The sequence below is a fragment of the Cynocephalus volans genome, chromosome 2 (genome assembly GCF_027409185.1).
Source record: "Cynocephalus volans isolate mCynVol1 chromosome 2, mCynVol1.pri, whole genome shotgun sequence".
NCBI lineage: Eukaryota > Metazoa > Chordata > Mammalia > Dermoptera > Cynocephalidae > Cynocephalus > Cynocephalus volans.
Window position 1 is genome coordinate 105929047 of NC_084461.1, and position 15124 is coordinate 105944170.

Sequence of the window (15124 nt, forward strand, 5' to 3'; positions counted from 1 at the left end):
TTAGTAATCCATATGTAGTATATAACAAGTACTGTGATATAGCAACAAAACACAGAGCTGAATGCTGTATGATGAAGAACTGTTTATTGTAATCCTGTCAATATATCATTGAGATGAGAGAGAGAGAAAGACACAGAAAGAGATTTTTAAAATTTTATATGAAGTGTGTGAGTTATAAATATGAGCCCAGGGAAATTTGTCCCTCCTGTCTTCATGCTGGAATATCCTCACTGCTGTCATTTTACAGCAGCACATATGTGTATTCTGCAGCTTTTGGGTGAAATGTTCGATATATGTCTGTTGGGTACAATCAGCCTACAGGAGATGTTAGTTCTGATGTTTCCCAGTTAATTTTATGTCTGGATGTTCTGTTCTTTGCTGAAAGTGGGGTGTTATGGTCCCCAACTATTATTTGTTCAAGTCTTTTTCTCCCACTAGTGTAATAGTAATTATATAAGTGGTGCTTTGGAGTTGGGTGCATATATATTTAGAATTGTTATATCCTCTTGTTGAATTGATCCCTTTATCATTATGTAATGACCGTCCTTATCTTTTTTTTTTCTTTAATTTCCTTGGCTTGAAGTCTATTTTGTTTGATATAAGTATAGCTACTCCTGCTTTTTTATGGTTTCCATTTGCATGAAATATCTTTTTTCATCCGTTCACTTTCAGATGGTACATGTCTTTATAGGTGAACAATAGGCAGCATATTGTTGGCTATTGTTTTGTAATCTATTGAGTCACTCTGTGTCTTTTAATTGGGGCATTTTCTGTTTACATTTAGGATTGTTATTGATATATAGAAACTTGTTACTGCCATTTTGTTCCTTTTTTCGGATTGTTTTGTTGATCCTTTTTTGCAGTCTTATTATCTTCCGTTGTGATTGAGTGGTTTTCTCTAGCAGTATATTTTGATTTCTCACTATATATTTTTAGTATGTCTCATAAGTTTTTGTGTAACGGTTACCATGAGGTTTACAAAAAACATGTTATAGTTATATCAGATTATTTTAGACTAATAACAATGTTGGTATCTAAGAAAAAAGAAAAATCCAAAGCCAACTCTATGCTTTGGTGTCATCTGCACCCCACCCCCTACACTTTTTGGCAACTTGTCGTTTCAAGTTACATTTTCTTTTCTTTTTTTTTTTTTTTTTTGTCTTTTTCGTGACCGGTTCTCAGCCAGTCAGTGCACCGGCCATTCCTATATAGGATCCGAACCCGTGGCAGGAGCGTTGCTGCGCTCCCAGCGCCGCACTCTCCCGAGTGCACCAGGGGCTCGGCCCATCAAGTTACATTTTCTAACACTGCTTATCTCTCATATGGTTGTTGTATATGTTAGTTTCTTGTTAGGTTTGTCCTTTAATCTTTATACTTATGATGTAAATGGTTTATTAACCACTGTCACAACATTGGAATATTCTGAGGTTGTCCGTGAACTTAACGTTACTAATGAGTTGTGTACCTTTAAATGTTTTCTTGCTGCTCCTTAGCTTTGTCTTCTTTCAGACTGAATACCTCCTTTTAGCATTTCTTGTAATGCAGGTCTAGTGTTGATGAATTCCCTTAGCTTTTTTTGCTTGTCTGGGGTAGACTTTATTTCTCCTACCTGTTTTTAAGGTTAGTGTTGCTGGATGCAGAATTCTTGGTTGATGGTCTTTTTCCTTCAGCACTCTGGGTACATCATGCCATTCTCTTCTGGCCTGTAGGGTTTCTACTGAGAAATCAGCTGAGAGACATATCGGGGCTCAGTTGAATATTATGTGTTTCTTTTCTCTAGCTGCTTTCAGTATTCTTTCTTTGTCTTTGTCTTTTGATAATTTGATTATGATGTGCCTTGGGGTGTTCCTCCTTAAACTGAAATTGATTGGTGACCTCTGATCTTCCTGTACCTGGATATTGTCATCTTTATTGACACATGAGAAATTTCCAGCTTTTATGTCCTTGAATATTCTTTCTACATCTCTTCCTTTTTTCTTTCGTTTGGACATGACAGTTTTACAGAGATTATTTCACTTGAGAGAGTCCCATATTTGCTGTGTTTGTTTCATTTTTTCTTTTTTCTTTTTGCTCCTCTGATTTGATGATTTCATATGTTCTCTCTTTGCATTTAATGATTCTTTCCTCAGTTTGATTAAGTCTGCTATTGGAGCTTTCTGTTGAGTTTTTCAGTTCCGACAATGTGTTCTTTGTTTCTAGACTTTCTATTTTTTTAAATTAATTCAGTTCCTTTGTCATGTTTCTCATTCTGCTCCAGGATTGTTTTCCAGATATCATTTAATTTTCTATCTGTATTTTCTCGTGACTCCCTGAACATTCTTAAGAAGTTTATTCCAAATTCTCAGTTAGACATTTCATAAATCTATTGTTACTTTGTGTCCATTGCTGGTGCTTCATTTATTTCCTTTGTTGGTGTCATATCTCTCTGTTCTTTCTTGATCTTTGTGTCTTTCTGTTGATTCCTGGGCATATGAGGAAACTGCTACCTCTTCTAGGTTTTATAGGTGTGCTTCGATGGTGATAGACTTTTACTAGTTAATATCAGAGCTTTGTCTCTGGCCTGTGGTTTTGGTTAATTCCAAAATGGGGGAAATTTGTGTGGGGACCAGCATGTGAGCTCTGTGGCCACACTAGATTGCTGCTTCATTGCTGGGGGGAATTCTAGCTTGGGACTAAGTCTTTACAGCAAACTACACCCCTGCAGTTCTATCACCCTGACGGGTCTCCACTGAGTGAGCCTGTGCTGATCGGAAGGCAGGCCCCACTGTGAACCCCAGTGTTTTCTTCCAGTGGGCCAGCATCCCTCCTGCACTACAAATGCTTCCCATGGTGTGGGCCGTGGGCAGGTCCCCTGTGATGACTCACTGGCCTCTGGGTGGTGCCTTTCTTCAGTCAGCTGCTGTCCCTCACTCCTATGTGGGTCCACAGGAATATTTACTGGCCAGTGTCAGTGATAATGGGCCGGCCCGTGGCTCACTCGGGAGAGTATGGTGCTGATAACACCAAGGCCCCGGGTTCGGATCCCATATAGGGATGGCCGGTTCGCTCACTGGCTGAGTGTGGTGCAGACAGTGTCAGTGATATTACTGGCCTGGTGGCTAGTATGGTGTGCCCCGAGGCCCTCTTCTCCCCTGCAGAGTATAGGCATCTTCACACAAAGAGCTCAGGCGTGGCTTTTGCTGGCTCCTTCTCCATGTGCTGCAGCTTCTTCTCACCTCTCACGTGGCAGCCCTGAAAGAGCTGGGACTTGAGATGGTCAGAGCAGTTTCTTTTCTCTTTGGCTTCAGCTTCTCCCACCTCCATGAGCTCCACAGGCTTTCCTCCTCTTCCCAGAGCTCCCGAAGTCCCAGGGTGGCAGTCTTTGATTTTTAATAGTTGTAAATTGGTCAATTGTGGGGGAGAGTGATGATGGGGACTGTCTATTCCACCATCTTGATGATGAAGTTGGTAGATATTGCTATGGTTTCATTTATTTTTCTTTTCAGTTCTTTGCTACTGATGCCAGCAAAATTTAAAATGTTGTTGCTTTCACAAATCAATCATAAAGATCTTAGAAAATTCAAAAATTTTCTTATAAATCTTTCAGTTTGGGTTAATATGCTCTTTTCACTCCATTAAGTTTGTAATTAAAATTCTTGTGGTTGAGAATTTTTGAAGAGTTCCTAGAGAAAGATTCAAATTGAAAGAGGGTTTTCATTGTTTTTAAAGCAATTTAACTATGTATTATATTTTTTAATTAAACAAGGTAAGTAGGTTTTAGTAAAGTTCTAAGTATATTTAGATGTATATGGACAAATACTTAAAGAAAAAGATACTTTTAAACTCTCTCGGTTGTTTTGGAGTCAACTGAACCATCCTTTATGCCAAGCTTTGGAGCAAAGTTTAAAAGTCAGGTAACTTAGGAAGAGAGTTCACCAAGTTTCACCAATTCTTTATCCGCCTTTCTTTTTCTCTACTTAATCCATTTTTGTGTGTCTTTATGGACTATCTGGAGTTAGTTGGGTTGAAGACCTTGAAAATCAGACCCAAGCCTGGAAAAGTAGGGAGGGATGGAAATAAAGGCAAGAAATGACTTTCCTCTCAGAATGTACATTCATTCAATTCCTTTACTAAGCAAATAATTATTGAATACCTACCATGTGCAATCACTGTACTCTCTACCAGGGATAAAGAATGGAAAGACATGCCTTACATAGTCTGATGAGAATGCACATAAATAGACAATTCCAATACATTAAGGCAATAATAATAATAATAATAATAATAATAATAATAATAATAATAATAAAGGCACAGTGGGAACATAGGCAAATGATCTCATAATATTTTTAAAATTTTAGGTAAATCCATTTTTTTAATTCTGAATTCCACACTAATGACACCCTTATGGTGTTTTTATTTTTATTTTTGTAGTTTAAGATTTATAGGAGTAATATATTCCATTGTGTATACATATCACATTTTTCTTGTTCAGTCATCCATCAATGGACATTTAGGTTGGTTCCAATTCTTGGCTATTGTAAATAAAGCTACAATATTATTCCACCATAAAAAAGAATGAAATTCTGCCATTTGCGGCAACATGCATGAACTTAGAGATTATGTTATGTGAAATAAGCCAGACACAGAAAGTGAAATACTGCATGTCCTCACTCATAAGTGGGAGCTAAAAGAAAGAAAGAAAGAAAGAAGCAAAAAAAGAAAGAACGAAAAGAGAAAAAGAAAAAACAATCGCAATAATTCCTTGAACTTTCAAAAGGAAAGAACAGAACTGAGGCCACCAGAGGTGGGAAAGAGGGAAGGGAACGGGGCACTTAGTGTGAAACTGGTAAAGGGCCACAAAAAATGATTACATCGTGTATTGTTAAATATATTAATTATCCTGATTTAAGCATTGCATATTGCATACAGGTATTGATAATCAATGCTGTACCCCACAGATATGTACAATCAATTATATTTCGATAAAAAAATAAAAGTAATATAAACTGAATTTTGATTTCCACAAATAGCATAGATCATATAATCACTTAAATTCTTCTATATCTGTTTCTCTTTTATGAAAATAGTTAGGCATATTTTCCCGGATGTGAAAACCTTAAGCTCATGAAATTCCTAAGTCACATTTGTCATGATCCTTAGTTAGTCCACAATCTAAACATAGCTTCCTTGCATGTGTGGCTAAGAAAAACCTCCTGGAGTCATCAAACACACACCTGCCATTATTTTTCTTTTAAAACTTTCTTTGCTTCATTCCCATTAGCACAGTTATCCATAGAGCAGACACAGTTACTTGGACAGATGACCCAGTTTCAAGTTTGAGATATACATTTCTCCTTGGTTAAGTATGGATGTTCTTCATATTTTCACAAAACTGGAGATGTAAAATTTATTAAAATTTACATATCTCATTTTATAATTTCTACAATAATTTGAAATAGCTCTCAAAAGTCTTCCAAAAGCAGGCAAATGTCAAATTAATATCAACAGAAGAAGATGAATAAACGTTTCAAAGGCAAATTAATTTCTAAGCAAATCAACAAGACTACTTAATAAAATGAAATCAACAACAGAAATTAAATTTCTAAGTTTAGGAACATAAATTGCATAAAAAATCAATAAAACAGAATATAAACACCAGGGCACTTCAAAAAGTTTGTGGAAAAATAGAATTGAACGATAATGGACATCTTTTCCTGTACTTTTTGTTTGTTCATTTGTTTAAATTTTCTCTTTTTTTAAAAAAAGACTAAGATCATAGAAAATATGTTTTCTGACCACAATAACAGAAGGAAATTTAGAAAACACAAGTGTGTGGAAGGTAAACAACACTCTCCTAATGAACAATGGATAAAAAGAGAAATCACAGGGAAATTAGAGAGTACTTTGAGATAAAGATCGAAGCACAGCATATCGAAATTATAGGATGCATGGCTCTTGCTGTGCTTAGAAAAAAACTTATACTTCTAAGCACCTATATTAAAGATAAGAAAAACCTCAAATCAGTAATGTAAACTTCTACCTTAAGGAGATAGAAAAAGTAGAGCAGAAGAGCAGACTAAACCAAAAGCAAACACAAGTAGGAAATAACAAAGATTATAATAGAAATATATGAAATATGGAATTAAAAACAATAGAGAAAATCAGCAAAACCAAAAGTTAACTTTTTAAAAAGATCAACAGAATTTGCAAACCTTTATCTAGACTGACCAAGAAATAAGAGAGAAGACTGAAATTACTAAAATCAGAAATAAAGTAGGGGCATTATTACATTGTCACTATGGCTCTTTTTGGTGGTAAGGCTTAGTTTCTTTCTCTTTTCTTTGCATTTTTGTTCTACTAGTGGGTTTTGTTCTTTCTTCTGTATTCATGGCAGTGCTTATCATTGTTTTGATTTCCAGATGCAGGACTTCTTTGAGAATTTCTTGTAGGGCTAGTCATTTGGTAGTAAACTCCCACAGTTTTTGTTTGTCTGGGAAATACACTATTTTTCCCTCATCTCTAAAGAATAGCCTTGCTGCATACAACATTCTTGGCTAGCAGTTTTTTCTTTTAGTATTTTGAACATATCATCCCATTTTTTTGGACTTTGGACTTTTCAGTTTAAACAAGACTTTGGAATGAAATGAATGTATTTGTAAGTGAAAAGTACATGAGTTTTGGTATGATTACAATATATTGAAATTATTTCTTCTATTTTATGCAGTGATTTTTATTTATTATGCTTTTTCCTCTTTTTTTTTTACTTATTTTCTGCCTTTTTTAGATTTGTTAAATTTTCTGTACTCACTTTTTCTTTCCTATTTTATTTTGTAATTTATAGTTTTTAGTGTATTTCAATAGTTGCCCTAAAATTTTTCATGTGCATTCTTGACCTAATAAGATCTAAATTTAATTAATATCATACAGGTATTGATTTTCCTCACACACAAATATGGTGACCTTAAAATGGTTTAATGCTTAATGTTCAACAAATAGATATGTTATTTTTCCTAGTAATTAGTTTCACAGTTTCTAACCCTCTTAAAATCAGTCCTCAATATATTATTGTTTTTGCAATCAATGCATGTATTGATTTACCTCTTTAACCGATTTCTTTGCTCATCTGTTTTTTGCATTCCAGTCCTTCCATCCGATTTTTTACTTTTTACTGAATTGTCATTGCTCTGTATCTTCAATCTTGAGCTGTAAGAAGTATACTGTCTGTCTTTATTGTCTGAAAATCTCTATTTCTCTCACTTTTACATAAGAGTTAAACTATATTACATTTCCAATATTTTTCTTTCAATAAAAAAGTATTTCTAAATTGTCTTGAGGCCTCTGTTACTTGTGTGAAAATCTCCTGTCAGCCTAATATTTGTTACTCTATAAATACTTAATGTTCCTTTTTGTTGTTGTTATAAAACTTTTATCTTTGTTTTTCAGTGTTCTGTTGTTTCATTGTGGTATGTCTGGGTGAGGGATTGTTTATATCTTGCTGTTTGAAATGACTAGAGGATGCTTCAGTTCTGAAAAATACTAATTAATTTTCTCTTTGAATACTGCTTCTTTTACTTCTGGGATTCAAAAAATATGTGTTACTTTATCACAACACAACAAAGGCTCTCACAGTCTAGCTGCTACCTAACCCTCCAGCCTTCACTGTCATAGTGCCGGTCAGCCAAAGGGCCTTCTTTAAATCACTCACACTCAGGCGCTCTCTTCTACTGGAGGACCTTTATCAGACTCTTTTCCGACAGACTGCTTTAACCATTCTTTTACAATTTGGCTTCAACTAATCCTTCAGGAATGCTTCACTGACTTTTCTGATGGGATCCTATTCTCCTCTTATAACATCTTGTATTCTTCAGCGCATTTGGGCAGTTGTACTTTTACAATGACAGAACCTATTTGAGGATCTAGCTAAAGTCAGGCCCTTACACTAGATTACCTGCTCCATGGTTTTTTTGCTTTGTTTTGCTTTGTTTGTTTTTGATTTTTGTTCTCATGGCATTTTATAGGCACTCAGTAAATAACAATGTAGATACTGAAACCAGACAGGAACTATCAAACCATCAGGGACCCTATGCGGTATTTGTACATCTCTGAAAATCAGCTTCACTTCCCTCACAATAGGAGAGTTTTCTCTCCTTTGCTACAGATGTTGAATATGATAAAAGGCTTAGGGTAGATAACCTCTCCAGGTGAAAGAGTACACTGTACCCATGAGCCAAGACTATCCTTGTACCTCTAAATTTTAAAGTAACAACACCTCAAAAATCAAATAGGAAAGAAAATGCTTTTGTTCACACATGAACTGAAGAAATAACACTCAATGCATATACTTAAATATTGCTGAGCTTCTCATAAGTACCAGTCACTATATTAGGCCTTTAGAATACAATAGAAAAAATAAATAAATAAGGGTCTTGCTCTCACTGAGGTTAGAATCTAGAGGGGAAACATTATACCAATACTCACACTACTTCTGAAAATATAATTTAAAATTATGTGGGTGCTTTAAATGAAAAAAGTAAGATTAAACATGTTAGTTTGTTTTATAATTGCAGTAGTATGGAGAAGGCTTATGTATTAGTCCATTCCTGTTGCTTATAAAAAATACCTGGAACTGGGTAATTTATAAAGAAAAATTTTATTGCTTTCAATTTCAGAGGCTGGAAAGTCCAAAGTCCAGGGAAAACATTTGGTGAGGGACTTGGTGGTGGCGATAGTGACCTAGGGATCTCATATGGCATAATATCTCATGTGCTCTTCTTTCAAAGTCCTCAGAAACACGCCCCTGACCACCATTATTATCCCATTCACGACAGCAAGGTCCTACAATCTGATCACCTCTTCAAGGCCCCACCTTTCAATTACCATATTTCCCACCCTCTTTACACTGTCACAATGAGACTAAGTTTTGAGAGAACATTCACTGAAGGCATTCTGCCCCAGGCCCCCCAAAACTCATGTACTTTTCACTTACAAATACATTCATTTCATTACAAAGTCTTGTTTTAACTGAAAAGTCCAAAGTTCAAAGTCCCATCTGTGAATTCAAAAGTAATTATCTAATTTCCAAGATACAATGGTGGGACAAACATATTGTAGATATTCCCATATCAAAAATGAGAAATAGTCAAAACAGAAGGTATAATAGGTCCTAAACAAGTCTGAAACCCTGCGGGGAAGGCATTAAATCTCAAAGCTGGCAAATCACATGCTTTGACTCCATCTTCATCCTCTGCACGTTGGTGCAGGGATTGGGTCCTCAAGTCTTTGGGCAGCTCTGCTTCTATGGCTTTCTTTGTCTTCAGCCATACTTTAGCTCTCACAGGCTGTTGTTGCATGCTGGAAGCTCTACAAGTCTGGGTCTCCATAGTGGTTCTGCTCCCACAGCTTCATAATGCATAGCACTACTGGGCCTTTTCAGCTAAAACTCTGACCCCACTCTCAGTACCAATTTTCCCTATTAGTCTGTTCCTGTTGCTCATAACAAAATATCTGGAACTTGGTAATAAAATTTATTGCTAACAGTTTCAGAGGCTGGAAAGTCCAAAGTCCAGGGAACACAGCCGGGGAGGGTCTTGGTAGTTGTGACAGCGACCCAAGGGTCTCACGTAGCAGAAAATGGTGGAGCAGAGAGAGACTACCCTCTCATGTGCTCTTCTTTTAAAGCCCTCCAAACCTCTCTCATGACCAACATTTTGAGTCTATTCACTACAGCATCATCCTACAGTCTGATCACCTGTGTAAAGCCCCACCTTTCAATTACCATAATAGGGCTTTCCACCCTCTTTACACTGTCACGGTAGGGACTAAGTTTTGGGGCGACATTCAACCCCAGGCAGATTGCTTCATGAATGACTCCTGAGTTAAGATTTTAAAGATGTGTAGCAGTTAATTAGACAAAGAGAAGTTGTCAGAGAATTTCAAGAAGAAATATTAATACGTACAAACTTCCTGTGGCATGAAGCCGACTACTAATTATGGAGGTCTAAGAGAAGACCGGAGACATTTGAGGACAATAATAAAAGGGAAATTTATTTGAGTTGAGGATGGAGAATTATTTAGAAGTGAGAGACAGTGATGTGCTGGAAAAGACTTCTAATGGCTAACAAGAACCAATCATTATATTTCTAGAAATGTTGTGAGCTGGTTGTTAAACACAACCATTATTAAAAAATAAAGCAATATAAACTTACAATTTAACAAATTAAAACAAAAATTTAAATTAAAGCCAAGAGTTTTCTAGTTATTCCTGGTCATTCTTAATTATATTACTATATTTTAATATTTTTGGTGCTTCTGAGTTTGCTTATTCTGTTATATCAGTATGGTGGAAACACTTAGAATGGTGTGTTACTGCACATTTCTTCTCAACCTCACATTCAGTGATGTTGCATTACTAACTTGCAATCAACCACAGTGGGATTTTACATCATGGAAACTGGCAAACCCTTCAAATCAAGACTCCCTTAAACTGCCAAGAACCAGTGTTAAATACCAGTACATCATTGAGACTATGCAGGACTTTGAAGGACATGTTAAGAATTGATCTTTATCACAGGAGAAGTGAACAGGCATTGAAAGATTTTAAGCAGGGAGTTGACAAGAGCACATTTCTATTTTTTTTAGAAAAAGTCACTGAGACTACAGAAATGAAAGGGAAAGCAAGGTGACTCTGGGTAGTTCATATGGTAAGCAATGGAGGCTCAGACTTGGATTGCAGAAATGAAAATGGGGAGAAGTGAATGAATCTAAGATATATTTAGGACCTGAAATAGAAAGACTTGTTTTCTAGGAGCCCTGGACAGAGGTGAGTGAAAAGGGTGGTGTCAAGAACAGTCTAGATTAATGACTATTGAAGTGGGAGGTTTATGTTGCCATTTGCTAAAATAGAAAACACTAGGAGAAATTTGTTGAATTTTTTGAATCTGATGAAACTGTTGGATTTGTAGACCTTCGAGATCTCCAAAGACTGCCCTCGTGACATTAGCCTGCCTGGCAGAATCAGTCACGTAAGAGCCCCATGAAAAAGATGTAAAGTTTCTATATTTTCTCCACCTTCTGATACTGGTGATGTTTTTATTTTGAGCTCAATCCTGCTATCATTTGTCAAAGAGCCAACTTCACAGTTTAACAGACTTAGGCCTGTGTAAAAGAAGAGGGAATAATCTCCATATGGAATAAATGGAATGGAAATGTGTGAAATGAAAGGACTGTCTCCTTACATACACTATTTTTAAAGTAACCCATCACTTTTCTGTTTTCATATGCATAATATTGCATGTGTTGTGGCTATGAGAATGGCCTCCAGGATATCCAACTGTAGAGAGCATAAATGTCTGAAGGCCCTGCTGCTGTGCTGAAATCCAACATTTGAGCAGAGCCACAAGCCTTTCCCTACCAATGACTGAATAGGGCAGAAATACTAAGGCAAGCCTGTTATGCGAGATGCCAGATTCCCCAATTGCCTTGCCAAACTTTCCTTAGATCTGCCTTGTTTAAGATACAACCAAACTTCCTTTGTCATAACCCTTCCCCTTCACTTGGGTTCGGACCTGCATCATGGTCTGATGGCTATGCCAGCCCCAGCCAACTCCCTGCCTCTTCCTTGTGTCTGAAGTAGGCCTTGAGTGGCTGTAATTTCCTACCACTCCCCAGAGTTAGTAGACATCTGCTTTTGATTTGTGTAGGGTTCCAGACCCAAGAGAATTCTCTGTCCACCCCCAGGTCGGATAGCTTTGGCTTCTACCTCTCCCAGAAGCAAAGGATCTTTGCCTGTGTCTTAGAGGTTCAAAGGTTTTTTTGCCCTCCTCGGGTGCATAAGGCTTCTGCTTGTAAGAAACAAGAGTCTGAGAAGTGGATGGAGTTTTGTGCCTGTATGCCAAAAGGGTCTCTTTCCTGTGTCTTCCCTCCCATCATTTTTTCACAGGAGAGGCCCATGGAAAAGAGACAATAAGCGAGTACAGATTACATTGTGTCTGGGGCTCCCAAGGATTCTAAATTGTCATGACAGCACATCCTCAGCCTTTCATTAGTCATTAGAGTTTTAGCTGTTTTTCACTTTGGCAGTTAATGCCTCTTTTTCCAAACAGTTGATGTGTCTTGTCTATCCTCAGAGGGCTTGAAACTCTTGACAGTTCAGTTCACTTGGTTGTATGGTGATCTCAGTTCTCTGATGGTCCAAGAAATGTTATGATTTTTACAGATTATCTGGCTCTTTCTCATTTTCAGCATGGAAGTGATGTTCTCCTGTACCTTTCTACATAGTAAGCAGAAGGGAAGTCCCCTCCTCTTATTTTAAAAAAAATCAGTTCTATTACTGCATCAGAATTCCAACTTTGGTGGGTACAGCAAAGTCAGGGTTAAAATGTATACATAATAGTAAATTATATTCTAAGCACATTAAATTATGTTATCAAAAAAATTATGAAACCATGTTATGTTGGCATTTTGTGTGATGGGGGCTATCCTGTAAATTTATAGACTGAAAATATTAAGCAGCAATGGCATGCACAGGTCAGTGTCAGTCAAGGCCTCCAGAGCAGATTATAGCTAGACAGAAAGAAATTGTTTCTACTAAGTTGGTCATTCTTTAACACAATTGCCTTGTCCTTTCCGCCAGGTGGTTGACCAGATCGATACCCTGACCTCTGACCTTCAGCTGGAGGATGAGATGACCGACAGCTCCAAAACAGACACGCTGAACAGTAGCTCAAGCGGCACGACAGCCTCCAGCATAGAGAAGATCAAAGTGCAGGCTAATGCGCCGCTCATTAAACCTCCAGCACACGCCTCTGCCATCCTCACGGTCCTGAGAAAGCCAAACCCTCCGCCACCTCCTCCGCGGTTGACGCCTGTGAAGTGTGAAGACCCCCAAAGGGTGGGGCCAGCTGTCAATCCCGTGAAGACCAATGGCACCCTACTACGAAACGGAGGCTTACCAGGTGGCCCTGGCAAAATTCCAAATGGAGATATCTGCTGCATACCCAACAGTAACGTGGACAAGCCTCCAGTGCAGCCTCTGATTCATAGACCTGAAAAAAACAGGTGTCCTCAGGCAGGGCCTCGGGAACGAGTACGGTTTAATGAAAAAGTACAGTACCATGGCTATTGTCCTGACTGTGATGCCCGGTATAACATAAAAAACAGGGAGGTCCACCTACACAGTGAACCTGTCCACCCACCAGGAAAGATTCTTCACCAAGGCCCTCCCCTCCCTCCTCCACCGCGTCTCCCTCCTTTCCCACTAGAAAATGGGGGACTGGGAATAAGCCACAGTAACAGCTTTCCCCCTCTCAGACCTGCAACTGTGCCTCCTCCCACTGCACCAAAACCACAGAAGACCATCTTGAGGAAATCAACCACTACAACAGTGTGATGTATGCCATTTTTAAAAAAACTTTAAAAAAAATTTTTCTATATTATAAACATAAAATAATAAGTAATGATCACTTTCTACTCAAGCAATAAAAAGCCCAAATATATTAATCCTGCATTCAGCAAAGTGGCATAAAAATCACCTGGTAAGTATGTGGTACATTGCTTATGTCCTGGGTACACATTATTTTAAATGTTGCATCATCAAAAACCACAGAAAAATGAAAAAATATGAATGCATTGTTTTTGCAATTGACCTATGACAAACTGTGACTTGCAGATTTCAAATATTTTGATTTGCCATAAGACATGGGATTTGATTCATTTTACTCATGCCTAACTCATCTATGCATTAATAACATGTCATATTCTTAACTTTGATATAATGCTTTTTAATAAGAAATTTTAATACTGAAGGACTATTTTATTATTTTTTTCTAAAGATGTTTGTCTCTAGTTTTGCATTATTAAATGCTGAGGACAATACCAAAAAGGTTTATTTTCTATACTATACAATTATGAATTATATGTTCAGCTATATATGTAATAAAATATTCTGGTTTGTGGAAATATCATTATGTCAATAAACAATAGTAAATATGGCAAAACAAAATGTTCCTCAGAATTAAAATGAAATATTGGTTCCATTTAATCCCATGTTAATATCATCAAAAATGGGTAGCAAATCAGACAAAGTTTATAGAAGATCACAGTGAATGTATGTCAGAATTTTCTACATTAAATATAATAACCCATGTCATAAATAGTACTTATACATTTTCATATTACATACCTCCATTTTGGTACTTCAGGAACCATCTCCTGAACCCCTTATGTTGCCAAACCTTTTAGACCCTCCCCACACTCAGCGTTCTTCAAGGACACATCATAAATCCATATGTTGAAGTTGTGGGATGTTTTTCCCCCTGCATTAGAAAGCTCTCTGCCCCGGTGAGGGAATCTACACTTATAGCGGAATTATAGGGGACAATATAGTTGCTTCTGGTGTTCAGCCTCGGCCTTAAGCTTTTTCACCTTAGAGTTGAAAGGTGCCATGGTTCTTTGCTGTTCCACTGAAGAAAGATGAGGGATCCTTTCCTTCTCACATCAAATAAATGTTCTTCTCTTCAGTCTCATTTTCTGCCTTAGGAAATTTACCCACCCATGGGCCAAGTTCACTTTCCACCTGCATTGATTCGGGCTGATGAAATGTTTTGCCCTGGAGTAAGAAATGACTTTATCTCCCCTAGAGTCATGGTGGGACAGGTGCCTGAACAAAATCAGTCCATTAAGTGGAAAGAGTAGAGGGAGTCATCTTTGGTGGAAATTTGTTTATTGTGAAACTTGATAAATAGTGCAGTGACATTTTCGAATATTTGGCTTTTGATCTCTGAACTTTAATTTCTGCTGCTCCAGGAAAGTAATCTTCAATTATATTTCTTTGTTGCCTTTTTCAGGCTATATCATGGTAATCTGGAAGACTGTTTTGAAACAGCTACCTATTAAAAGATGTGTTTTAGCAGTATTCAGAAAGAAAATAGGCTTTATTTTTCAAAGGAACAATCAAATGAATGAAAAACAGGGAATGTCATGTTAAACATTTACTCAGCATGCTTTCATTTCGTATGTGTTGGACACGAAGATAATACAAATAAAATAATTCAACTCTTCAGGAAGTTACAAAACAAAGAACAATAATCAAGAAAGGCTATAATCTAGAATTTATTAACTATATTATCAGTATGTTTAAGAGATA

General features: G+C 37.1%; 1 protein-coding gene across 1 annotated transcript in view; it reads left to right on the top strand.

The window, feature by feature from the left end:
* Nucleotides 1-13369, top strand: part of PRR16 (proline rich 16) — a 186307-nt gene extending 172938 nt beyond the window's left edge. The window contains exon 2 of the mRNA XM_063084532.1: nucleotides 12614-13369. Coding sequence (XP_062940602.1) covers nucleotides 12614-13369 — 756 coding nt within the window. The remainder of the gene's footprint in view (nucleotides 1-12613) is intronic.
* The last annotated feature ends 1755 nt before the right edge of the window (nucleotides 13370-15124 follow it).